The sequence below is a fragment of the Myotis nattereri genome (genome assembly GCF_964212035.1).
Source record: "Myotis nattereri genome assembly, chromosome: 20".
Classification (NCBI taxonomy): Eukaryota; Metazoa; Chordata; class Mammalia; order Chiroptera; family Vespertilionidae; genus Myotis; species Myotis nattereri.
Window position 1 is genome coordinate 15,023,136 of NC_138096.1, and position 26,266 is coordinate 15,049,401.

The following is a 26,266-nucleotide window of genomic DNA, read 5'->3' on the forward strand; positions in this document are numbered from 1 at the left end:
TATATATGAACTAATCTTTTTTTTTTTTTTTTTTTTTTTTAGCAAAAACAAATTAGTTACTCACCAGGAGTGTATAGCATAGAACATCAGCAAGAGATAACTAAACTAAAGACAGATTTGGAAAAGAAAAGTATCTTTTATGAAGAAGAATTATCCAAAAGAGAAGGAATACATGCAAATGAAATTAAAAATCTAAAGAAAGAATTACATGACTCAGAAGGCCAGCAACTTGCTCTGAACAAAGAAATTATGATTTTGAAAGACAAATTGGAAAAAAACAGGAGAGAAAGGTAAGAATCTAATTATTTACCCCTCTAATAATTACTTACTGAATGCCTGGTGTGTGCCTGACTGGAGCTATGCAGGCAATAAACATGCTCCATGCTCAAGAGGACCAAAGTCCAGACTGGTAAATAGAAAGTCACAGGACAGCACAATAGGAAAGCAAGTGGGCTGTGGAGGAGCATCCCCACAGGAGAGGCACAGATGACTTCAGTACATCTAAGTTTTTTGGACAAAATGATTTCTAGGTTAAGGCCAAAGACATATATAGCTGTAGAAGAGTGTCCAAGCAGAGGCAGCAGCATATGCTGGAATCTAGAGGAGAAGGGGAGCATGGCACATTCAGAAAGTGAAAGCTGTTTGTTGTGGAAACATGAAAAGGAAGGTGAGAGTGGTGAGAAATGCTGCTAGAAAGGAAAATAGAGGCAAGCTCATGATGGAGTGTAAGTTACTTGGACTTTATTCAAAGGCCAGAACAATTATGTGATTGTTATTTATATTTTCAAGCAATCGCTCTTGCACCTGTGTGGAGAATGGGTTGGAGGAGCAGACAGCAGATAGGAGCCTAGCTGTGAGAGACGAGGTCGCTGGACCTTAGGCAGTGAAGTGAAGATGGAGAGAAGTAGACAGAACTTAGAGGACATAATGACCAGAGGTGAGAAATGAGGAACAGGAGACTTTATCAGTGGTACTCTGGTGTCTAGATTTTAGGCAACTAAGTATAGATATTATTCTCAATTTATATTAGAAACCTAAGTTTATTCATTTTGGTACATTCATTCATCAGAAGTGTTTTAGAACCTACTATGTGCAAAGGCACTGGGAACATGGCAGTGAACAGACAAAAAATTCTCTGTCCTTATGGAGCTTTCCTTTAGTTATGGGGAAAGACTACAGGCAATAAGTAACATACCAAACATAATCAATAATGAGAAATGTCAAGAACAGAAAATAAAGCAGAGGATGCTATGAAGCATTAAGGGGAAGAATTTAATTATATAAATATACTAGAGGCCCGGTGCACTAAATTCTTGCACAGGTGGGGTTGCTAGGCCTGGCCATCAATCAGGGCCGATCAAGTTCCCCGCCTGCCCGCCTCTCCCCCTCCTCCTTCCCTCGCCACCCACATCCACTGCCACCCACCCCTAGGTCCCCATCCCAGCCTGGGGTCCGGCCCCGATCAGGTGATTGGGACCTGCCAGCTGGGTGGGAAGGACTGGGATGTTGGCCAGCAGGCCTTATCGGCAATTGGGGCCTGCAGGCTGGGGGCAGCTCTTGCATTGAGCATCTGCCCCCTGGTGGTCAGTGTACATCATAGTGACCAGTCGTAACGGTCGCTTAGGCTTTTATATATATAGATCTATAGGATGGCCGGGAAAATTATACTAAGAAGGTGATTTCTCAGTGAGGACTGAAGACAGTGGGGGAGGTATCTCTACAGATGTATGAGAAGAACATTTTACATGGAGAAGAACAAGTCTGTTAAAAACAATATGAGAAGGCAAAATTATGGAGACAGTAGAAAGATCAGTGGCTTCCAGAGGCTGAGGGGAGGGGTGAATAGGCAGAGGATTGTTAGGACAGTGGAACTATTCTGTATGAGGCTATTATAGTGCATACATGTCATCAGCATTTGTCCAGGCCCTAACAGTATACAACACCAGCACTGAGCCCCATTGTGAACTGTGGGATTGGGTGATGATGGAGCACTAATGTAGGCTCATTGATTGTAACACAGGCACCACTCTGGGGAGGGGTGTTGATAGTGGGGAAGGCTGTGCCTGGGGGGACAGGAGGTATATGGATTTTCCTCTCAGTTTTGCTGTGAACTAAAACTACTCTAAAAGATAAAGTCTATGTGGTAAGTAACAACAATTAGGAGGCCAGTGTGCTGAAGCAGAGTTCAGGGGAAAGAATGTAGGAGGGGCAATGAGGGCCAGGTTTTCCAAGGCTCTGTGAATTGTGTTCATTTGACTGCTAGTTATTTACTCGGAGTAAAACCATGGAAGGGAAGTATTGCAGGACTTTGAGCAGAAAATTGACAAATTTGATTGTATTTTAACAGGATTACTCTGACTACTGAGTTAAGAATAGTTTGAATTAGATAAGAAAAAATGCAGTGAAACCATTTAGAAAGCTATTAAAATAATCCAGGCAAATGATGATGGTGACTTGGGTCTAGCATGGTGGCAGAATTGGTGGTAAGAAATGTTTGAATTCTGGTATTCTTAAAAGGTCAAGATAATGGTATTTCTGATGGAGTAGATATGGGTTGAGTATAAAAGAGGAGCAATCAAGAATGATACCAAGGTTTTGGCCTTAGCAACAGGAGAAGACAGTAAGAGATGAGGTGTACAGGAGAAGCAAGTTTGGGATGTATTGTCAGGAGCTCATTTTAAACAAGTTATGTTTGAGATGCGTATTAATTAGTCATCCAGGCGGAGATGTGCAGTAGGCCATTGGGTAGCGCAGCCTGAATTTCAGGGCTAGAAATAAAATCCTGGGAATATGCATCACTCACATTACATTTAAAGTGGTCAGACTGAGATCAGTTAGGGCACTGAGTATAGATAGAAGAGAGGGCCTAGGACTGAGCGCTGCGGCACTCCAGTCTTTAGAAGCTGAGAATGAGGAAGAAACATCAAAGACAGAGAAATTGTAGCAAGAACGATAGGAAGAAGTCCAGGCAAATGTGGTGTCCCTGAAGCCATGTGATGAAAACATAAAATCTGTTTGCATGTCAAATGAGATGAAGTTTGTACCAAATAAAACGAGGTCCAAGTAACGCCAATTGAGTTTAACAATATGAAGGTCATTGGTGACTTTGATAGGAACAATTTCAGTGGAACAGTAAGGGCCAAAACCCTACAGTGGGAGCCAAAGACTTGAAGGAGAGCATTTGGAAACAGAGTATAGACACTACTGTTATTACTTGGAGTCTTTTATTTTAAAAACAAGCAGTGCAGTGAGGTAGCAACTGGAGGAGAAATTTATCTCAAAAGAAGTGATTTGATTTTTGTTTTTAGGTGGGAGAAATAACACCAGATTTATAATCTGAAAGAAATTATTCAATAGATGACAGAGGAGCGAGGGGAAAGTGTCAGAGCAGTGTGTTTGAGCAGATACATAAGTAGCGGGGTTGGCCTCAGCTACGTTTTCAGCTGTGGGAAGAGAAGAAAGTGTGTGTGGGCACAGAGGAAGGCAGGCGGGTGGGAACGTGTTATGTGCTGAGCTCTCTTGAGTTGGGCATGTTGAACTTGAGGTGCCTGGGAGACATCTTTGTGGAGATAACAAGTCAGAAGTTTGAAGCCCAGAAAAGCTTCAGATGTAAATTCAGAGTTTGTCAGCGTAATAGAGAGTGAGACAGGCCTGTGGTAGGTGAGACGCTCAGGGAAAGGTGTGCATGAGAGGAGTCGAGCTTCGGGCACACACCACCGGGAGCACGGGCATATGGAAGGGTGCCGGGAGTTCATAAAGGCAGCTGGAAACCAGGAGCGTGGTGTCCTGGAGCCAGGAGAAGCCAACATTTCAAGAACAGGACTAGACAGCACTGTCAGAGGTTGGATATAGTAGCAGTGAGGACGGGTGAGTTTGAGAGAGCACTTCGTTTGAGGGGGTGCAGCAGAAGCAGGTTTTGGTGTGGTGAGGAGCGTTAGGCAGAGAAAGTGGATACGGCAAACTCACTCAAGATCTCAGGGCAGTTACCCTGGAACGAGAGACCAGGAAAGTGGGAAATGAAGTGTCTCCTGGAGTTTAGGGGAGAGCTTGTTTATTTTGTTTTAATATGGAGGAGACTTAAGTTTTTGTTTCATGCTAGTAGAAAAAACAAAAATGGTTTTACATAGAAATTGTACTCTATTTATTTGATTTATTTGCATACATATTTTTCTGAAAGGAGACCTTTTTGTAATTTTTCATGTTTCTGTCATTTGTTGTTTGGAGTTGATGCTGAATTAAATATTCTTAAATATAACAGATTCACATTGTGACTATAGATAATAAGGAAAGTGGTATATTTGCTTGGATACAGGATGGTTTATTTTCCTGGAATTTATCATTTAAATTATTATTTAGTCCATTTTAGTAATTTAGTAGTGCAAGGGATTTTTAAAAAATTACTTTAAAAAATGTTTAAAGGGATTACATTTTAAAAATCAAAATTATGTTCCTGGTTGAATCATATAAAATTACCCAGAACTGATCCACATTGAATTTTATTTGCTGTTACTAACATCCTCCATCAAACTGCTGTAGATAAGCTTCTTAACATTTCTACATCTTGTTATGTAAAAACTGATTCTCCTTTCTCCCTTATGAGGTTTTTAAAAGTCAGAACTGTGTTTACTTCTAAGGGGAATTACAGTTCTGCCCCCAGAACTATAATTTAAAGTAAACTTTATAATATTAAATTTGAGTATGCTGTATGTATATATGTGTATGCAGGTAGGTACTGAGATTAAGAAGGAAAGAAGGACGTGAACACAATCCAGGAGTCTACTAATCACAGATCTCTTACTCAATTTTCAGTTGAAAAACAAAGTAGATGCTATTAAGCAGACAAATCCATTTGTTATTTTAAAGGCAGTGATTGTGATTTTTAACTTTAAGGGAAAAGATTGGGATTTGGAATAGTCAAGATCTAAGTGACTTTCCAGGATAAAATGTATGGTGCAATAGCCCATCTGGGACACCATAATTTGACCTTTAATTCTATTCCTTTTTTTTTCTTTTATTTTTTGAATTGTGTTAGTCAAAGTGAAAGGGAAGAATTTGAAAATGAGTTCAAACAACAGTATGAACGAGAAAAGGTGTTATTAACTGAAGAAAATAAAAAACTGACAAGTGAACTTGATAAGGTGAGTGAGTGATCTCATTTGCATTCACTGAGCACATTTACATTCTGTCAGTGCTGTAATAGACACTGTGGGTATAATTTTGTATTTGGTGTACATTTTGTTTACTATTCCTCCTTATATGCAAGGATGGCTTATTAGCACAGGCATTTTCTCGTTGTACCAATCTGTACAGCAGTCTTCTGGAGAGAGGACATCTCATCTTATGCTTTGTCCCATTTATGTGTTTGTTTGTTTTAATATTTTTATTGATTTCAGAGAGGAAGGGGGAGGGAGCGAGAGATGGAAACATCAGTGATGAGAGTCATTGATCAACTGCGTCCTGCACGCCACACACTAGGGATTGAGCCCGCAGCCCGGGCATGTGCCCTGACCAGGAATGGAACTGTGACCTCCTGGTCCATAGGTCAACGCTCAATCACTGAGCCATGCCAGCCAGCCCCGTTTATGTTGTTGAGTCTCTATTCTTTACTGCACTCCCCATCTGTTCTCTTTTCTTACTCTGTACCTAACATTCATCACTGACCTCTGTCATGGCTAAGTTAAGGCTGGCCTTTAGTAAGAGCAGGAACAATTAGTTCAAACTGGAGAAGTTTTGACAACTATAATATACTAGAGGCCTGGTGCATGAATTTGTGAAGGGGTGGGATCCCTAGGCCTGGCCGGTGACCGGGTCCCATCAGGGCTGTCTCACCCAGTCCTGATCAGGCTGATCAGGGCCCAGCCAGCCACGGGGAGGGACTGTGGGAGGTAGGCCAGCCATGGGAGGTTGACTGTGGAAGCTCACTGACCACCAGAGGGCAGCTCCTGTGTTGATCGTCTGTCCCCTGGTGGTCAGAGCACGTCATAGTGACCAGTCGGAACGGTCACTTAGCCTTTTATATGTATAGATTCATGATGGAGGGTTGACAATAGCTAGAAATAATAGTGTTGGTCCGTAAAAATCCAAAGAAGCCAACTCTGCCTAAACTCGATACCTTGAACAAAGAGCCAGAACCATAGGTTAAGCTTGTAAGTAGCCAGGTCAATGAACAGAATTTCAAATGCTTGAAGGAATGTTTCCCCATTTAGTGTATCAGATATTTGAAATGGCCATCATCCTGTATTTCTTGTGCCAGCAGCTCTTAACAAACAGTCGTAAAAATCCTAATATTAACCAGAATCTTTAATGCCTATATGTACATTTAAATAGGGTTTGGGTAATTGTGCTTTATAGTGATTTTCCTCCAATAAAAGTATCATGTTCGGTTGCTAGTAATTCCAATAAAAGACTGGAAGACTCTCCATTCTTTCTGTTTCCCATTGTGTTCCATATATATTTTCATTTTTTCTCAATACTTTCCCCAGGATTATTTCATTTTCTAAGCACTTAAATTTGACTTTGCTCGCCCTGGCTAATGAGGCTCAGTTGGTAGGTTGGTTGGGCGTCGTCCTGTGCACCAAAAGGTTGCTAATTTGATTCCAAGTCAGGGCATATGCCCAGGTTTCAGGCTCAATCCATGGTGGGAGATGTGAGGAGAGGGCCGATCGATTTTTCACTTCACATTGATGTTTCTCTCTCTCCCTCTCTCTCTCAAAAAATCAGTAAAGATAAAGTTTTTTAAAAAATTTACTTTGCTTGTTTGGTTGAAAGCTACTTAAGAAAGAACTGGTAGTTCATTTTGTCAAGTTTTATTGAGCTGATGTGCACAAGCACTGGAAAATGGCCCAAGAAGTACAAATGAATTTTAAACTGAATAATGTTATATATATATAATGTAACTGTTAGTTATTTCTGCTATAATAAGACTAAGTCACATAATTGTTATTTCATATGTTTGACTAATATAACTACAAAATTAAAACATCATTTCTTTATTTGTGATGAAAGATGAGTAGCACGTTGAGAGCAAATTCATATGGTAGGTGAGCATTTAATGACGAGTGATACCAAGGAAATATTTAGTCCTGCAGAAATAAGGAAGGATTTTTTTTAACTTCTCCACTTTTGCTCCTTTTATTCAGCTTTAGCTTCTTCTTCTGTTTAACTCTCAGTCCACCTAACTGTACATCTTCACTGTTTCTGTCCATTTCTTCATTTTCTGGTTTGGTGTGAGTTGAGTGTTTTCTCCACGAGGGGTAACTAAAGAATACCTTTGCCGCTGCTGCCCCAGCTGTTCTGGGGGAACCGCCTGAAGAGAAGTGAATTTCCTCCTCACAGTAGTTTAGGCCCCAACTGTGCCAGCATGGTGGCACCCGGGTCTTAATCCAGAAAATGTGACCAAGACTAACTCGGTTCTCGGTTCCGCGAGAGCAGGCGTGGTGGGGACAGGCTACTTGCGGATGTCCCTTATGAGGATGTCCCAGACGAGGATCGTTCTGCGGCCCAGCCTGAATCTCCGCTCCGCCGGCGGCCTCTGTAGTGCTCGGTTTATGGAGGGCAGCCCCAAGGGCCGGCAAATCCACCCGCAGTGGAGAATGGCACGGTGCCCCGCGGCGAAAAGCGCCCACCTGAAACCCAGGAGACGCGGTCACCGAGGGGTCCTCCAAGATCGCCTGCCCAGTGCCAATGAGTCTTCTACAACCCAGTGCAGGAGTGCAGCCGGGATCTGGCACTGAGTTTGCTTGCATTCATCTTGGGGCCAAAGGAATCCAGATCAAGGTGCCAGGTGAAAAGGAGGTGCAGAAGGTGATGGTGGGCTTGTCAGAGCAAGGGGAGCACAAGGCTGTATTGAAAGAGGGGGCAGACCCGGCCCCTGGACACCAGTCTCCAACAGCCACTGTGGGGAGATCTGTGAGGAAGGCCTGCGAGTGCGGGAGGGCCTGGCAGCCTCGGGTCTTGGTTTCATTCGCTTTGCCCGAGAGGTGCCTGGGCTCCGATCCGTGGTTGCCAACGATGCCTCTGCCCGCGCTGTGGATCTCACCCGCCATAATGTGCAGCCAGCGAAGTGGCCCACCTGGTACAGCCCAGCCAGGCAGGTGCCCGATGCTGATGCACCAGCACCGGCGGGTGTCGGGTCGGTTTTATGTCATCGACCTGGACCCCTGTGGCAGCCCTGCTCCTTTCCTGGAAGCCGCTGTGCAGGCTGTGAGTGAAGGAGGGCATGGCAGTGCTGGCGGGACAGCGGGGAGACGCTACAGCAGGTACGAGGCCACGGCCCTCCAGAGCCGGGCCTGCCACGAGATGGCCCCGAGGATCGTCCTGCACGGCCTGGACCTCCGTGCTCACCGCTGTCAGCGCTTCGTGGTGCCGCTGCTCAGCGTCAGTGCTGATTTCTAGACACTGTTTTTTTCGTGTCTTCACCGGCCAGGCCAAGGTCAAGGCTTCAGCCAGCAGTGGGCTCTGGTGTTCCATGTGTGGGCGCCTTGGCAAAGCATCGGGGGCCTCTGGTGGCCGGGTCAGGTTCTCTGCAGCCTGCGGTCCCCCTGTGGCCCCTGAGTGTGAGCAGCGGCACCAGCTCGGTGACCCCCTATGGGTGGAGCCCATCCATGACCTGGATTTTGTGGGCCGTGTCCTAGAGGCCGTGAGCACCAGCCCCGGCCGGTTCCATACTTCGGAGCGGATCCGAGGAGTCCTGAGCGTCGTCACCGAGGAGCTGCTGGACATGCCTCTGTGCTATACGCTGGACCAGCTGAGCAGCACCATCCACTGTAGCACACCCAGCCTCCTGCGGCTGTGATCAGCCCTCCTCCATGCTGGCTTCCGGGTCTCGCTCTCCACACCTGTAAGAATGCTGTGAAGACGGACGCCCCCGCCTCAGCCCTCTGGGGCATCATGCGCTGCTGGGAGAAGGAGTGCCCAGTGAAACGAGAGCGGCCATCTGAGACCAGCCCGGCCTCCCGCATTCTCAGTGTGGAGCCCAGGCTACAGGCCAGCTTCACCATCGGGATGATGCCAACCCCAGCTCCCGCCAGCGAGGACTCGGGCACTTCCAGGCCAACCCCGAGGCCAACTGGGGCCCACGGCCCCATGCTCAGCCAGGGGTAAGGCAGTGGGCAAAGCTATGGAGGACAGAGGCAGATTGCTCCAGAATAAGAGAAGGGAACCAGCTGAGGATCTGGCCCAGTGGGCTGCCCGGCTTAAGACATTTCCTTGCAAGAAATTTAAGAAGGGCACCTGTCAATGGGGAGACCAGTGCTGTCACTCCCGCAGATCCCTGACCCCCGAGGCCACTGCTGAAGCTGTCCCCACGGACTGCCCACAGACCCCCAACCAGAAGCCCCCTGGGTCTGGGGCCACCACTGGTCCAGGTGTAGATTGAGCCAATAAAGAGATTTCACCTGGAAAAAACACACACAAAAAAAACCACCAGTATTTTAGATATAGAAGCCAAAAAGCAATTATTATGTTAATCTTGAAACTTAAATAACTTTTATAACTAATACATTTTCACATTCACATTTTTAAACTCCAAAAATAAAAAGAAAATAGAAAAAAAGTTTATTTCCAGAAGTCTGCAAGTTTCACTTTTTATTAACTTATTGCAAATAAAATTAGCCATGAATTCCATGGAGTAAAAGTAAATGGTTTCTAGTAAGAAAATATTGCATTTGCATCTTGTTTATATTTTACATAAAAGCAAAATTACAAAATATGTGGAAAATGTTCACCATGAAAGGTACCCATGATGTCATCATCACAAAACAACTGTTCTAATTTTGTTTCTTTTCAAGTTTTATTTGTGTACATATTTATAATAATAAAAGCATAACATGCTAATTAGACCAGACAGCTGAACGACCTTCCAGACAAAGCTGGGGCTGCAAGGGCCAGGCCCCTTGCACGAATTTTGTGCATTGGGCCTCTAGTTAGTACATAAATGCAGTCATACATACATCCTATTTTTAATCTGCCTTTTTCACTTAAAATGTTATGAGCATTTTCCATATTTCTGTGTAGTCTTATAATTATTATGAGCCAGATACATTAAAGTACAAATAGTAAATTCCCAGACATACAAAATGAACTGATACTTAGGGAAATTGACTCTGTGCCAGTCCTCTTCGGAGTTACTTTATTTGAATAACGTAACTCTCCCAATAGCTCTCTAAGGTACACTCTAGTCTCACATTTTATACGCTGAGGCAAGGGAGATGAAGCTGCTTTTCTGAAGACCGGTCATCTGGTTCCAGAGCCCATGCTTTTATTTAGTAACAATGGAAAGATTAACTTTTTTTCTGAATAAATCTATTTAAAACAACTTGAAGCTATTGTAACATGGCCGTGCAAAATCTGCATTTCCTTCTCCTGCAAATCTCCCACCAAAACCCCCACCACAAATTACTTGGAAGGGCTGTCAAAAACAATGATAATAAAAAATTTTTTAAAAAAAGATGTGTTGCGGGAATTAGTGAAGACACTGCATCTGCAGAAAACAGTCTCAGAAACAGCTGGTGGACTTGTGGCTCTGCTAGCATGAAGAGTTGATGAATCCTCCCACTTGTCAAAGTGCACACTTACCAAAAACAGTCACTTCAGGGCTCTTGGAATTAGCCAGAGGAAGACACAGCCTTGCTGAGGTCATTTAAGGAATGTCCAGTCCAGTGGGGAGACACCGTGTTAGTGGGTTGGGCTCTCTCTGTCCTTCTCTCTATAGAATCTTGGTCAGTAAAGTCTTGGCTGCCTTCTTACTTCCCCAATGCCTTTCTGCGGATGAGTATTGTAGGAAGTATTCCTATAGCATGAAAAAAATGTAATCCAGTCTCTGATACTCTGTTATAGCAGCCTGAATGGACTGAGCTAGGAACCTATAAATCCGAGACTTGGAAGATCCAGCAACCTCATTAAGCTATGTTTACTGTTGGTGTCATGACTTAATTTAACAAACTTAAGTTTTTTGATATTTGGGGATAACTTTTTGAACAGTTACTACCTATGTGATGATATCAAGAAATTTGTTAAATTTGTTAAAAATAATATTATGGTTATATTTAAAGAGAGCCTGTTTTCTAGAGCTTTCTATACACAGAAATGTATATAGATAAAATATGATGTCTGGTACTTGCTTTAAAATAATACAGGAGGATGGGTAAGAAAACAGGAGTACAGATGAATTAACATTGACATTGAGTGCGATTAATTGTTGAGCATGGATGATGGGCTCACTTATACTATACATCCATTCTTATATATGCTTGTAATTCTTAGCTTTTTTAAAAAAGAGGATGAATAGAAGCATCATACAGACCATCTAACTTCAGAGGGAAGGTGGGGGAGGGGTGAGATAGCAACAAAAGGACTCGTATGCATGCATATAAGCATAAACGATGGACACAGACAGTGGGAGGCTGAGAGCATGTGCTGGGGGGAGGGGTGGGAACGACCAGGAAAGGTCAGTGGAGGGAAAAGGAGACATATATAATACTTTAAACAATAAAGAATTTTAAAAAAAAGAGAGGATGACAGACATTTTCAGATCAAAAAAAAAAAAATGAGAGACGTTGTTTCTGGCAGAATTGGAGAGTTCTTCTGGCAAATGGAGACTGTTCACAAATGGAATCAATTCAATGTAGGGAGAAAGGGGGGAAAGCAAAGGCAGAGGGAGACTTCAGAGAGTAATTGATGTTTCCAAACCCGTGACCAGAGGGGTAATTGTGAGGGATCAGTAAGACAAGCATTTTTGAGTGGAATATGGTGAATTTAAGATTGAACAAGAGGCATCTGAGTACCTTGAGTTCCTGTTCCTAAAAGTCACGTGTCTTGAAACGCCTTTCAGCTCACCGCTCTGTATGAGAACCTAAGTGTACGCAACCGGCAGCTAGAGGACGAAGTAAAAGACCTCGCAGACAAGAAGGAATCAGTGGCGCATTGGGAAGCCCAAATCACAGAGATCATTCAGTGGTGAGCGCCCTTCAGTGGCTTTGGGGGTGATGGTGGACATAGCTCACGTCGGCATGAATTCCGGGAGGTGACTTCACAGGTTACCTTAGTCTTTGCTATGAAAAAATGTTACTCTAAAAGCGTAGTTTTATTACTGACGTTATTACTGATTTGTGTTCTGCTGTGTTTTCCATTCCGTACACTAACTCCCAACAGATACCCATGTCAGCTTTACACAGCATCATTGAAACACGGTGTTTCTTTCCAAGAAAAGAAACTGGGTTTTTTTCTCCTAAGACAGTTGGTCCTTAAAGGATAGAAGAAAGTCATTCACTAGCTATAGATGTTCCTTTCTAAGATCAAAATTGCTGTATTTATGATTATTTAAGAAACAGAAAGCCTGGAGAAACACTTAGAGAATGAAGATGTACTAGCCATGGCATTTTACAAACCTTATGTGGGTCCAGTTTAATTTTAGCAACTGCTCTTTAAACTTTTTGGATTTCATGTGGAATAATTTACCTTAGTAACCTTCATATTAATTCACTCATTAAAATAATTATTCTAGTATTTGTATATATTTTTAATACATGAGAAAAGTGGAAGCAAATGGGGACTTTATTTTCTAATAAAAATAGTTTAACTTTTTATATTTATTTTCTAGTTTTTTTACTTTTTGGTAAATCATGGATATTTAATTTATCTGAAAATAACTCGTTTCTTCACATATTTATAGACCAGTCATTCAGTAGAAATTTTAGTTTCTTGTGCTCTTATTTTGGTTCTTTAAGCATTTTTCCCCATTTTCCTTATACCAGGTTAATATCCTTAAAATTAAAAGTGAATAAACACTCTTTTAAGAAATCTTACCCAAATGACTCAAGTATCATGATATTGGCTTAACTGTGGATCTGTTATGTTAACTTATGTTGAGCTTAATAATGTGATTATTCAGTGACTATCTAAAGGAAAATGTCCCAGTTGTGGAAATCTGGTTGTGTTCCAAGCAATACAGTTAAATAGTTTATTAATGTTTAATTTATGTCCTAGTCATCAAGTCTGCATTTCTTTTATTTTTCTTTTTTTAAAAATTGTCATTATTTTTAATCCTCACCCGAGGATATTTTTCCATTGGTGTTTAGAGAGAGTGACAGAGGTAAGACAGAGAGCAATATCAATGTGAGAGAAACACATCGATTGGTTGCCTCCTGCAGGCGCCCTGACCAGGGTTGGAAGGAACCTGCAACCCAGCCGAGGTACGTGCCTTTGACCAGAATCGATCCCGGGACCCTTTGGTCCGCAGGCAGATGCTCTATCCACTGAGCCGAACTGGCTAGGGCAAGTCTACATTTCTGAAGCAAAATCATTTTAATCATTAGCCAAGCTTATATAAAAATATTACAACTATTTATTTGTAATTCCATTATTCTTTAATCAGATTTGTTATTAAGGTATTGCTGAAAATGCCTTCATAGAAGACAAAGCTGACCCGGCCAGAGCCTGAGCTCCTAGCCCACTGGTCTCCGGAGCCTGCGTGACGGGCGCGGGTGGGGTGGGCAGTGGGCCTGGGAAAGGAAGGCAGCCTCAGTGTAGACAGGATGAAAGTGAAAGTTTTTATGTAATCCCACAAATTGCTCATTTTACGTTTTTCCTATTCAAATGAAATGTGCAAAAGAAATCAGGAATACAAAGAAGTCACTTTGCTTAAAAGCTGATATTTAAAAATGGTCGTGTATTAAAAAACAAATTATTAAATACTTAACAGGCTAAAAGAAAAAGATATACTCCTTGTCCTCAGAGTTCTCACCTACTTGAAAATCACTCTGATATACTCTACCCAAGGCTTTGAAGGTCAGGAGTCTCAGCTATTTTCAGTGTCTAGCGTGGGATAGTCAAGATGAAGCAATGCAAACAGTTTCGGAAACTTGTAATATTCAGTAGTCCCCACTTATCTGCAATTTTGCTTTCCGTGATTTCACTTACCCGTAGTCAACCACAGCCTGAAAATATTAAAAGGAAAATTCCAGAAATAAACAATTCATAAGCTTTAAGAGGGGCACTATTCTGGTGTAATGAAGTCTTGCACTATCCCGCTCCATCCCGTCTGGGACATGAATCATCCCCTGGCTACTCGGGAGTCTGAATTCTAAAGGCGCTAAAATAAGGGTTAAGATTTAAATTTGTGTGCTGTACGCATCACAGATACGTGTTAATTTCCCTGAAATATACTTTCCTCATAGCTGTTCAGTGGCCTGTATTTTCTCTTTGAAAACAACCAACCTGCACAAAGTAAATAGTGTGTTAGAGTATACTGCTGAGCATTGCAAATGTCAACGTTTTTCTGTGTGGAATTACAGCTCTGTGTACAGATGATTTTCATTCCTGAGAACAGGACCTTTTGTAGATTTTCATACACTTGCACCCCTTGACCCTCTTCTACCCTTGTTTGGGAGGAGATGTAACAAAAAGCAGACTTTTCTCTTGACAAATTCTAGCATGTGGAATTTGTTTTATTTTCTCTTTTATTATTTTTTAATATTTTTACTTGTTTCAGCGAGGAAGGGAGAGGGAGAGAGAGAGAGAGAAACATCAATGATGTGAGAGAACAATTGATCGGCTGCCTCCTGCACATACCCTAGTGGGGATCGAGCCCCCAACCCAGACATGTGCCCTGGTCGGGAATCGAACCCTGACCTCCTGGTACATAGGCTGATGCTTGACCACTGAGCCACACTGGCTGGGGTGGGATATGTTTTATTAAATAAAATTTGAAAATATTTCTACCTAAAGTTATAATACTTGCATCAGCATAAATATAAACTGAGTTTTAGTAGCCTTTAATCTTTTTTCGTTGGTTATTTTACTTACCATTTTAGAAAACAGAAGAACTTTATTACAATACAACTTTGATTCTGTGGTTTATGGGTGAAGTTTTAGGGATTTATGAGGGAGGAGTAATTTGGACTTAACTAAACACGGCCAGCTTTCATTTGTCCAGTGGACATTTCCCCACTTGTCAACATGCAGTGGTGCTCTGGTAGAATTTTAGAAAGAAGGTATGTGAGGACATCTTTAAATTTCTGTCACTTTTCACTTATTTCTTTGTGATGCTTTAAAGTAAGTTTTTCTTTCTGTTTAATGTTGTGCTTTATCTTTGTCTTTATATGCATTTTAGGGTCAGTGATGAGAAGGACGCACGAGGATACCTTCAGGCCTTAGCTTCGAAAATGACTGAGGAGTTGGAAGCATTAAGAAACTCCAGCTTGGGCACACGAGCAACAGTAAGCGGCTGTTCTGCACAGAGACTCGCCCTAACGGAGGCAGGGAGCTCAGAAACACTGATGAACCTGAGCGCTTTCACCAGTTTGTCTGGGCTTTAGCCGACTGTGAAGTTTTCCGTGAGAAGTCAGTCAGTCCAGGTCTTTTCCAGTTTAGGAAATCTTAACACATAGCTGCTTAACTAAAGTTTGCATGGCTAGTTAGTATTGACAATAACTGTAAAAAAAAACTTACTTATTTTTGAGTCTACAGTTGTTTCTGAATTTAATGAAAAATATGTTTTCACAAGCAATGTGCTTATTCTATTTTATTAGAGAAAGATAATACTTTTAAGTAGTTTCCAACTTCACTTGGATTACTAAATTTGAGTGTAAAAAATAGGATAGAGCTAAAAACAGTCATATTATTTCATAGGATATGCCCTGGAAAATGCGTCGTTTTGCGAAACTGGATATGTCAGCTAGACTGGAGTTACAGTCAGCTCTGGACGCAGAAATAAGAGCCAAACAGGCCATCCAAGAAGAGCTAAATAAAGTTAAAGCATCTAACATCATAACAGAATGGTAAGACTGAATAATATGGTCCTACTGGAATAACTTCTACGTTGGACCAAAAGTATTTGGAGAGAAGTTACATGTTTAGTTTCCTATGACTTTTTCTTTAAAGTGATGATCCAGAAATGGTTATGAAGATTTGAAAATGACTAGATGCTCTCAAACCTTTTCTGCAGTGGTGGAATTTTAATACAGCCTTGTTTCCTCAGACTTGCCCGTAAAGTGGAATGGATAGTACCAATTAATATTCTCTTATTTACTCTTCCCCTGATTTGTAAAATTTAATTGACTTTCATATTTTATTCCATTAAATCCCCACTTCTCTCATGTTCAAGAACATCATATTAACATTAAAATGCAACATGTAGTCAGAACAAAATACAATCATCTGAAAATTCTGGCCATAAATCTTTTACAAATGAAGGTTTTGTTGATGGTAAATTTTATAATGATATATTTTAATTACTGTTCATGTTCTTTTATGGGTATAAAAACAAGTATATCCCCACAGTCTCTGGGAAAGTTGCTATGAATACATTCCCTCAGTTCTTATCACAACAGTAGAGCAAGTTGTACTCTGAATAAATAATGGTCAAGTGAAAATCATAATTGGACTGGATATAAACATGGTTTGAGAGCAAGTTAGTGTAGGTGACATAGAGGAACAATAGAAAGTTCTTAAAATGAAGATTTTAAAAAATTTCTTTTGGAGGCTCCAAAGTGTTCAGTCATGAAAAGAAATATAGTCCCATAAATTCAGTTTTGAATGGTGTGAAGCCTTAGTCTTTAAACTATAGTCATTAATGTTTTGAATAAACTCAGAGGCCAGATAAATGGCAGCCCAGTTGAATTATAAAGCCTTGATATAAATAATCTAGATATAAATTAAGAGTGTTTTACTTAAATGTGCTAGTGTGACTTGAAAATGGAAAAAAGAAAAAGCTTTTTCTGGAGAAGATGAATTCGATCCCAGCATAAAAAGCTGTTAAATAAGAAAAAAGGGCCTGGGGGAGCCTGTTTCACAGTGTGAGGGAAAGGCGTGTCCTCCCCCCTCCTGGCCCTGCCTCCAGCTGAGGAAAGTGCATCTCTACCCAACCCAGGAGAGCGGGCTGGACCCCCGCCCCCAATGCTGTAGGATGCGGATTCCATCGTGGTGGATTGGAAACAAAGAACTGATAGAACCTGCCTCATGACTCCGGAAGGTGAAGAACAGAACTACTTTACCCCCATCAGTAGCAGACAGGCCCCGTTAGTGTGGACAGTGGGGCTGCAAAGAGAACCCATGTGCAGATGTCCAGCTGGCTACCAGTAGGGCTGATTGCACAGATCGCTGTGACCCCCCAACTCTCCACACCACACACACACTTCCATCAAGAGGAAGAGTTCGGCATCTGGATTACATGTTGAATGCGGAAAGTGGGGTGGTACATAGTAGGAGCTTATTAGAGTTAGCTCTCTTTGCTATTAAAGAGAGAACATTAAAACCCATGAAAAGATCAGAACATATGTAAATAGCCTTGTGCCAAGTCCTGCTAAAAGTTAAAAAACAACAACACACACACAGAAGTCCAAAAGTGGGTCCAGGTCACTGGCTGCTTCAAGGAGAAGAGAGCCAGGGAGGAAACCTACTGGTTGGCCCGAGCCTAGATCTAGGCTCAGAGACAAGGAAGTCAAGAGCCCTCGCAGCAGGGACTGGAATGAGAGACACATTGCAGGGTCCTCCACTTCCTTCCTTAGTGCCAGCTGTCGGAGGAAAGACACGCCAGCCAGTGCTCTGTACCCTGGCTTCCCCTCCCAGGATCACTACGCCATTTCCTCAACAGACATTCTCTTTCATTCCCTGGCTAAACTGTAAAGAAACCACTTTTTAAGTGAAGAGAATCCAAAAATATTCTTGGAAATATTCTATGTGGTCAGGGAGCTCTGACAGAAAATATACAGTGAACCCAGCAATCACGAATGGATGGGAGCACATTGCAGCACCAGTGTGTGCCACCTACAGACTGCACCCACTGGAAACAGTGTCACCCTGCCCCTTGGGAAGGTGCAGAGAGGATGGGAAAATTGAGCTGAACCTCAGGATTGTGCCTCCAGAATGTTGCCAAGGAGGACAAACGCCTGAAAACACAGATTAGGACCAAAGAAACAGCTCCCAAAGCTCAAAAAAGCCAAGCAAAGAGTAGGAAACATCCAGTAGCATCGTAGCAGTGTGGGCCCGTGTGGGAAGCTCTTACTTCTTCCCTGGGAGATAATAGACAAGCCAGCCTCCAGGCTGAGGAAAGCGGGGGGGAGATGGCTGAGTTGGGCCAGCTGGACTGCATCCAAGAGACACACAGCCATTCATCAGGTGGGATTTATACTGGGCCTCGTAAAGATTCAAGCAGTTAAAGAAAACCGCTGAGTGTCATTCTCTGTGTTGTAATCTGGAACAACTGAGTTTCTTCTTATGCCTGGGACATAGTAGTTTGTTCATAAACCAGGGATATGAGTCAGGCTGAAAATTATAAACATATTTATGCTCTTTTCATGGTTCTCTATAAAAATTATAACAAGGTGAGTTCTATTAAATTTATGACAAGGTGCCCTAACCGGTTTGGCTCAGTGGATAGAGCGTCGGCCTGCGGACTCAGGGGCCCCAGGTTCGATTCCGGTCAAGGGCATTTACCTTGGTTGCAGGCACATACCCAGTGGGGAGTGTGCAGGAGGCGGCTGATCGATGTTTCTCTCTCATCAATGTTTCTGACTCTCTATCCCTCTCCCTTCCTCTCTGTAAAAAATCAATAAAATATATTTTTAAAAAAATAAAAAATAAATTTATGGTAAGGTGAGTTCTATTAAATTCTAACAGAATTCAAAAATTAACTTTTTCTTTTATGACATTTTAAAGTTTAATATTTAACTCGGGTCAGCAGCTTTTTCTAGAAAAGGCCGGAGGGTAATTATTTTGGGATCATATAGTCACTGTCTACTGTTTATGGCCAGGGACACCATAAACAGTGTATAACCAAGGGAGTCCAGCTGTGTTCCCGTAAAACGTTACTTACGCAAGAGTAGATGACAGCTGGATTTGCTTCCTAGTGGTTTGCATTTCCCTAATATAGCATGACTGACAGCAGTCAAACCAAGTGAGTCCAACCAAGTAAATGACGGCTCACTAACCAACAATGAAAATAATGACATTTTCCCTTTTTCCTCTTTTTAAGTAAACTAAAAGATTCAGAGAAGAAGAACTTGGAACTGCTATCAGAAATCGAACAGCTGATCAAGGACACCGAAGAGCTTAGATCTGAAAAGGGTATGGGAATGTTTTTGTATCAATCAGGACTTAATATTCTGCTATGAATGTATTTTTATTACACAAGGACCAGCTTATTGTGTAGGTGGAAGAATTGTTCACCCTAGCAGTCTGGCATCCCTATATGGCTATTGGGATCCATTTATAGGTGTGTGTGCGTGTGTGAGTGTGAGTGAGATACACACATATTTGGTAGTTTGGTGTCTGAGTCTTTTTGTTTTACTTAATATACATTGTTTAGAGATTTGATTTTAATAGAACTCACCTTGTCATAAATTTAACTATTTTTTCAGTGCCTACTTCACGAATAATATTTTTGTGATTGGAAAAAGGTATCTTATACTTTCTATTCTTCTCCCAGGGTAGTTGAAGAAAGAATGTATGAAATAACTAAAGCTTAATCTAATCCAGTATTAAAAGAGCAATTCAAAGATAAAAATTATTTTGGCATTTCAGTGTCTTCTTCCATATTTGACTCTTAAATTGCTTGCCCTGAGGAATTTCCCAGGATTTATTCCCATTTTCTTAAAACAGTAATTACTTAAGCATTTTTTCCGTTAATGTGAAAAGCAACACAGTGTTTGGTAGCTATATTACATGAACTTCTTAAACTTTCTTTCCATAATATGGGCATTCAGAAGGTAAAAATTTAATAAAAGAAATTCAGAATGTTTTTAATGACAGGGTCTCTTCTATGCAATAACGAGAAATTCGTTTTCCTGACAAAGTCAGTATTCCTGACCTAATCCCAACCCGGTTAGTGGGCTCTGTGTTATGTCGTGTGTTTCCCTGCACTTTGCAGCCCCGTGACACACACTGATGACAAAAATCTGCTTAGAATTGTGGGAGAACAAGGTAATCACATTAAAGGAGTTAGCGTGGAAAGGCCATTAAAAGTATTAGATGTGCAATCCATGTGGGTTGATAGGATTTCCTAGTGGACAAGAAAGGAAGGAACCCAGAAAAAGTGAATTAGGAACTCAGATTTGGAAGGCATCCTGCTGAAATAAGAGTCAAGCAGGGCTGATTCTTTAGAGAGGAAAGGAAAGAGAAGGCAGGACGGTATATTGTAACATGATGTACTATACTACTTAAACAATATAATGTAATATTTACATAATGAGGGCAAGGTTCTTTTTTTCTGCTTAATTTACTATTATATTCCCAGTGTCTAGGTGGACAGCACATAATAGGCTTTCAATAAATATTTATTGACAATGAATTCTGAACATACTGCCTTATCTGGAAACTATAGTATATTATTACAGAGTACAGTGGGGCCTTGACTTAGGAGTTTAATTCGTTCCGAGACCGAGCTAGTTAAGGAGCTCGTTAACTCAAATTACTTTGTCAACTCAAAGCAAAAAATCGCCGAGAGACAGCTGGTATCTCAAAAAACTCGTTAGTCGGGACACTCGTAAGTCAAGGCCCCACTGTAATCTGAAAAGCACACAAATTAATGTCAATTCTTGAGAATATGGAAATAAAAATATGTACTTAATTTTTTCTCTCCTTAGTATTTATAAATTTATGTATATTTTAAAGCTTATTTTGGAAATTATGCATTTAAAGTTAATGCCATAGCCAAGAGATTTCATTCATTCTGTCAACAAAACAATACCTGCAATCAGATTGACAAAAGTTTATTTCATAACTAAACACATTGGTTTCATCACTGCATTGTTTTCTTATAAAAGATTATTTGTTAGTGCATACTATATGTTTGCTAAGAATAATTCAAAACCGAAACCTTGTTTGGTGATAAATTATCTTAGAAAAATCAGACATAATCAGGGCTCTATATTGAAAAATCTTTCAAATCTATCAAAAAATTTGATGTGTTTTTATAATGTACTATACGGGAAAAGAAAGATATTGAAGAACTAAGTCAAGAAACAAGTGTTTCATGGAGAATGATATAATTTAACTGTTAACTGATATTCCAAGAAACCGTTAGTGTAATTTGGTTTTTTAAATATGTCGGGTTAATATATGCAGCTTTAAAGTACCGTAGTTTGCGAACAGCTTTTAATAGGTTCAGGCAGGAAAGGCTATCCATGAAAATCAGTTTATTCTAGTTTAAGGAGAGCTGCCGCTGTCTTCTAGGTGTAGAGCGCCGAGACTCACAGCGCTCTTTCTTGGCATTTTTGAATACGCCTACCGATGCTCTGGATCAATTTGACGTAAGTATTAAGCTTTTCAGATATTCTTTGGGTCAATTTAAAAATCGCTTTGTAATTTAAAATTTACTTGTAATTTTAAACTAGTATTGCATCCCACAGAAGAGGACCTAGACTCTTAGATATTTTAAAGCATTCTTACGGAAACTGCAATCACTTTTATATTTAAGAAAACATGAAAGAAAGGTCTACATAGGAGGAGAGGCGTAAATGGAAAAGCAGTTTCATCTCTTCCCCTGAGGAGCAGTAAGTGCAGAACACAGCTTGACTTTTGAAGTTATGTTGACTCTTCTCTTTTCGCCCAAGTATAGAGCTATAGTAAAAAGCAGTTGAAAATGTCCAAGCTCACAGTAGGACAGTGCTGGTTCCAGTTCCAAATTAATGCAGTTTTTAAAGAAAAAGTATGACATAGAGTGTATTAGGCAGATTCCATATTAACGAAACAGTGATTATATGGCTCTTTATCATTCTTTGGTACTTAATTTTTGCTTTAAAAATCTTTATAAAGTTTATTTTAGCCTCAGAAAATTCAAGTTGGTGATTATATCTTTATTCAGTGAGTAACCCTACATCTCTGTGCAAGTCACCATTCTAGGTGCCCGAGACAGTGAGCAGAGAGAGTCCGACCCACCTCAGAGCTACATTCTGGTGGGAACTATTAGTTTAGAAGCAAAGAGTGTTTGTTTCTTTCAGTCGTCGCCTGTAACATGCTTACACGGAATTTGATTATCGCCTGGCCCAGGGCTTCATTTTGTTACATTTTGGGCACAGTAGATGAACTGTATTTCATTTCTTTGGGAAAGGGATAAAGAATCACTCTTTAAAAAGTAATTAATGAATTTCTAAGTTTCTTGGGAAACAATGACAGTGACTGCTTTTTTCATTTATTTATTTGAATTAATGTCATTTGCCTTTCAATTGTTTTACAAATTTTTTGATTTATTATTTGTTCTTACTAAATTGCTTCATCCATATTTTCTATTTTTTTTTTTATTGCTGTATTCGTTAAATAGGATTCCTTTTCTTCTTCCTCATCTTCACTGATTGATTTTTTGGATGACGTAAGTCTGATTTTCAAACCAATGAATCCTTCAGTAAAAGAGATCAGTGAATTGATATGAAGAATTTGTCTAATGTAGTTAGTTTTAGAAATATTATACTGGATACTTTATTTGTGGGTCATAATTTGTTTCTTTTTTATCTTAAATGTAATGAAGAGTTTATCACTATTAAACATAATTAAAATGTACTTTGAAAAATTCTTTGGCCATCAAAGAATCTGTATGTTTTCATTCTTTGCAACAGTTCTGAAAACTGGAATGCTTATTTAATTGTCGCAATATGTAGAGAACGATATATATAAATAACTGCTCATTTTTATTTTTCATGGTGATTTCTATTTCACATTCTCCATCTCTTTTCAGCACTTTATTTAATTTCCCTATTACTTAAAAGTAAACCTCTGGTGGTATAATCAGAAAAAGTGGCAAGTTTTATTAAATCTTTCTGTAGGTTTATAGTAGCATAGTAATTGAGTACAAATCCATTTTTAATGCTGACAGAATTTCTCTTCTAATGTAGAAAGGGATTTTAGGTCAGTAGGTTCTATATGCACTATAAATTGACCACATTATCATTTTCTCTCCTAAATTCTATACATTTAATAATTTATCCTTCATTCTCTTTACAGAAATACCTGACATATATATTCTCTTTATTCAACATTAAAAGGCATAGTAATCCTTGTCATAAAGCATTTTATTATTCTGTTAAACATTCAGTCTTTCCAGAAACTAGGGAATAAAACTGGTTCAAATTCAAATGTTGTACATAGAGCTATTTTATCAACCAGGGGAAATTCTTTCAATGTTTTATTTTTGCATTTTGTTAAATACAATTACTGTATTCAGAAGAATATTTCCACTAAAGGAAACCCTTGATCTAGATTTTTTAACTTATTTTTAAAGTGATTTTTTTATATCTTTGAAATATTTATATCAAAGTATGCACCTTTGCACTCTAAATGGATACTACCTGGTATTTTATTATTCTTAAGACAGATAATTATTCTAATTCTACAGTATCAGAAAAAGAGAACTATTTTGATGTACAATAGTATTTCATGTTATAACCTGGTATACATTTTATTAGATGAAAATACTCAATATTTCCATAAAGATATCATCTATATATATATAAAAGGTGGCCTGACTGACCGACCGGCCGGTACATATGACGCGCACTAGCAAGTTAAAAATAAATGTTGACTCGCACATGCACGATACGTATAAAGCTCTTGCTGGCACCAATCGCACACATGTTTTAATTTTATAATACTATGTTACATATACTATTTTGACATGTACTTTTTTGCAGTAACGTAATTACTGCATGAATCTTCTAATTAATTTCCTTTTAATGTGCACGAATTCGTGCACTGGGCTACTAGTTCATCTTAAAAGACTTGGAAGTTTGAATAAATTATTTAATTTGTTCTTTCCACTAGGAAATCATTTTCATTTTTCTTTCTGACAAATTTCTCTACATCCCCTTGGCCCCACAAAAATCTTTGCATGTAAAACATAGGAGTCATGTTTTGGCAAATAGGGCAGCCCTTCTCAGCAGACGAGCCTGCAGCAATGCACACCTCACTGCACCTCACCAGCCCCCATCTTGTCTCTGCTATCAATGCCGCCTCCGCCGCCACCGCCAGCTATAGTCAGTTTCCTGCTTCCCTGTTCCCTCCAGGGCGGCCCTTCTTATTCCTCACCTACTGTTGCTCAGCATAAACTCCGTTCAGACGTACAGCCAGCTTTTAAAGCAGTGCAGAGGAGCTGTTACAGAGAAAAGGGAGTTGATTCGCAAAGCTGCTGAACTTGAAGTTCATGGTTCAGGCTCCAGCTCTGAGAAGGCGTGGGTTTCTCCTCACTTGCTCCCTACGCGCTCTTCTCCCAGTTTACTGGCTGAGCGCATAAGTGGACTCAGAGTCTGCCTCTGCTGCTTTTTCTAGGTGTATGCTTTGGAGCAAGTTATCTAGCCTTTCTTTGCTCATTGGTTGTTTGAGAATGTTTTTTAAAATGTATGTAATGCCCTCAGTACTATTGGTTATTATTTCCTTATTCTTAATAGACTCCTTCCCCGCCCTTCCTGTGTTCTCTTTAGCTTCCTTTCTTGTCCATCAATTCAGTTTCTCTTCACCCCTCAGCCTTCTAGTCTCAGCCAATATGAGCCACTAAGTCTTCCTCCAGAATTTTCGAATCACGTTACCATGGGAAAGGGATTTTTACCTGTCAGGGCAAAGGCCATCAGTAAGCTATTTTAAAAAATACTGTGTATTTTTAATTTGTATTTTATGGCACGAACTTCTTGTTCCTCTTTATAGTTTATAACTATGATCAGCCTTTCCAGAATTATCATTCAGTCCGTCCTCAGAGTCGTAGGAGAGTGGTGTTTGGAATAATGGTATTCAGTCTTTGGCGTGCTTGGGGTCAGCATCCAAGATATTTAGTATAACATTCAATTCTGTAGATTCCTTTCTCTTAGGCATTTGAATTTTTAAGGAATAAAACAAATCTTGATTGTTCTTTATGCCCAAACCAATTGAGGTGTTGTGTGTGATGCTAATAGTGTGTGACTGCCCTCTGGAGAGGTTTCTTATCCTTGCAGTTTTCTCTAAAATCTTCTACAACTCCTGTCGACTCAGCTTATAAAGTCCTTCCTCTGGGCCCCATAAAACCTTGAACATCCCTCCTGCGGCTCCCATACAGACTTTGTACGCATCTCTAGTATCGCCTTTCTCACACTGCGATGGTTTGATGTCTCCGCCAGTTGGTGGCCTGCCATGCCTCCTTTTTCTGTTAAGTACCTGAGCACGTTCAAACCCTCACCATGGTAGGTTGAAGTGAAGATAGTAAATTGCCTGAGTAGAGGTGGTTCATGTTTGTGAAGCTCAATATTTCATTTTCAAAAACTTGGTAAGTGAATTGGGAGACTTGGAAGCATGGCCAGTGGTTGTATACCATTTCTAAGAAGTGGGACTGAGAACGCTTGAACCCTAGCTCCATCACATACCAGTTTTGTGGCAAATTCATCTCTTCCCTTTGTATTTAAAATGGGGGTCATATTACCTACTTTAAATTCTGTGCGAATTAAAAGAGTTCATATAGGTAAAGTACTTGGTAAAATATCTCTATATATGATACACATGGTAAACGTTCGCTGTTACCATTATTACGGAAGAGAGGGGTGAGATTAGATATTAGCGTTGGGGTTTAGTTGTTTAATGTTGGCTTTGGGAGGGAGTGCGAGACAGGTTCGTCCAGGAATAATAATGGAGGGATAAAGCCAGGTTTGAATCTGGCACTTTAGACTTAAGACCGACTGGACTACTAGACAAAACCCTGCGGGACCCTGCAGGCCTCTGACCGGCTTGCTGCTAGCTCTTCGGACACAGTGAGTGCCTCCTTCCAGTGTCCGGAGGAAGAAATAGCAGCTCCCGTCTGCCGACCTGCCAGCATCCCTGACAGATGCCACTGATAACCTTGAAAACACGTTGACATGCTCATTACCTGCTGGTTCTTACTGTTCTTCCCAGACAGGAGGTTGGCCTCCCTGGGTGAAGGGTTATTTCATGGTCACTGTTTGTGCAAGGTCCAGTGAAAACTTAATGTCACTCTCAGACCTCGTCCGAGCGGCCATTTCTTTACTGTTCTGTCCTCCAGTTTTTCCTGGAAAGTACATTCCTTTCAACCTAACAAAAGTGTCTTTATATGTATGTTTATATACTGTGCGTGTTGAGACAGCGGCCGTTGTTGGGAGTCAGTGTGTAATATGTGTAACGTGTAGTCTTCTCCTCTCTTTGTTGAAGCGCTCTCCGTCCTGTACTCCAGCTAGCAAAGGCAGACGTGTAAGAGCTCCCGCGCGGCGTGCACCGGTGCCCCCCCTCCCCCTGCCTGTGGCTGCCCAGCGCTTAGCCCTGTGACGCACGTGCCCTGGCTGCATGCTCTGTGCTGCTGCTCCTGCCA

At 40.7% G+C, this 26,266-nt stretch overlaps 1 protein-coding gene and 1 pseudogene across 9 annotated transcripts in view; both read left to right on the forward strand.

Annotated features, from left to right (window-relative positions):
* The window catches only part of CDC42BPA (CDC42 binding protein kinase alpha), a 193,063-nt gene that overhangs the window by 120,986 nt on the left and 45,811 nt on the right, over positions 1-26,266 (forward strand). For 4 of the 8 annotated variants that reach the window (XM_081114448.1, XM_081114449.1, XM_081114451.1 and 1 more), the window contains 7 exons: positions 43-290; positions 5,033-5,138; positions 11,831-11,955; positions 15,110-15,215; positions 15,628-15,776; positions 18,971-19,062; positions 21,169-21,245. In XM_081114448.1, the coding sequence (XP_080970574.1) occupies positions 43-290; positions 5,033-5,138; positions 11,831-11,955; positions 15,110-15,215; positions 15,628-15,776; positions 18,971-19,062; positions 21,169-21,245 (903 nt within the window). Of the gene's footprint in view, positions 1-42; positions 291-5,032; positions 5,139-11,830; positions 11,956-15,109; positions 15,216-15,627; positions 15,777-18,970; positions 19,063-21,168; positions 21,246-22,255; positions 22,304-26,109; positions 26,149-26,266 lie in introns of all 8 variants that reach the window. The other 4 variants (XM_081114445.1, XM_081114450.1, XM_081114446.1 and 1 more) reach the window with 3 other exon arrangements.
* LOC308535530 (tRNA (guanine(26)-N(2))-dimethyltransferase-like) lies at positions 7,473-9,376 on the forward strand (annotated as a pseudogene). Its single transcript has one exon. The product of its transcript is annotated as a tRNA (guanine(26)-N(2))-dimethyltransferase-like (transcript).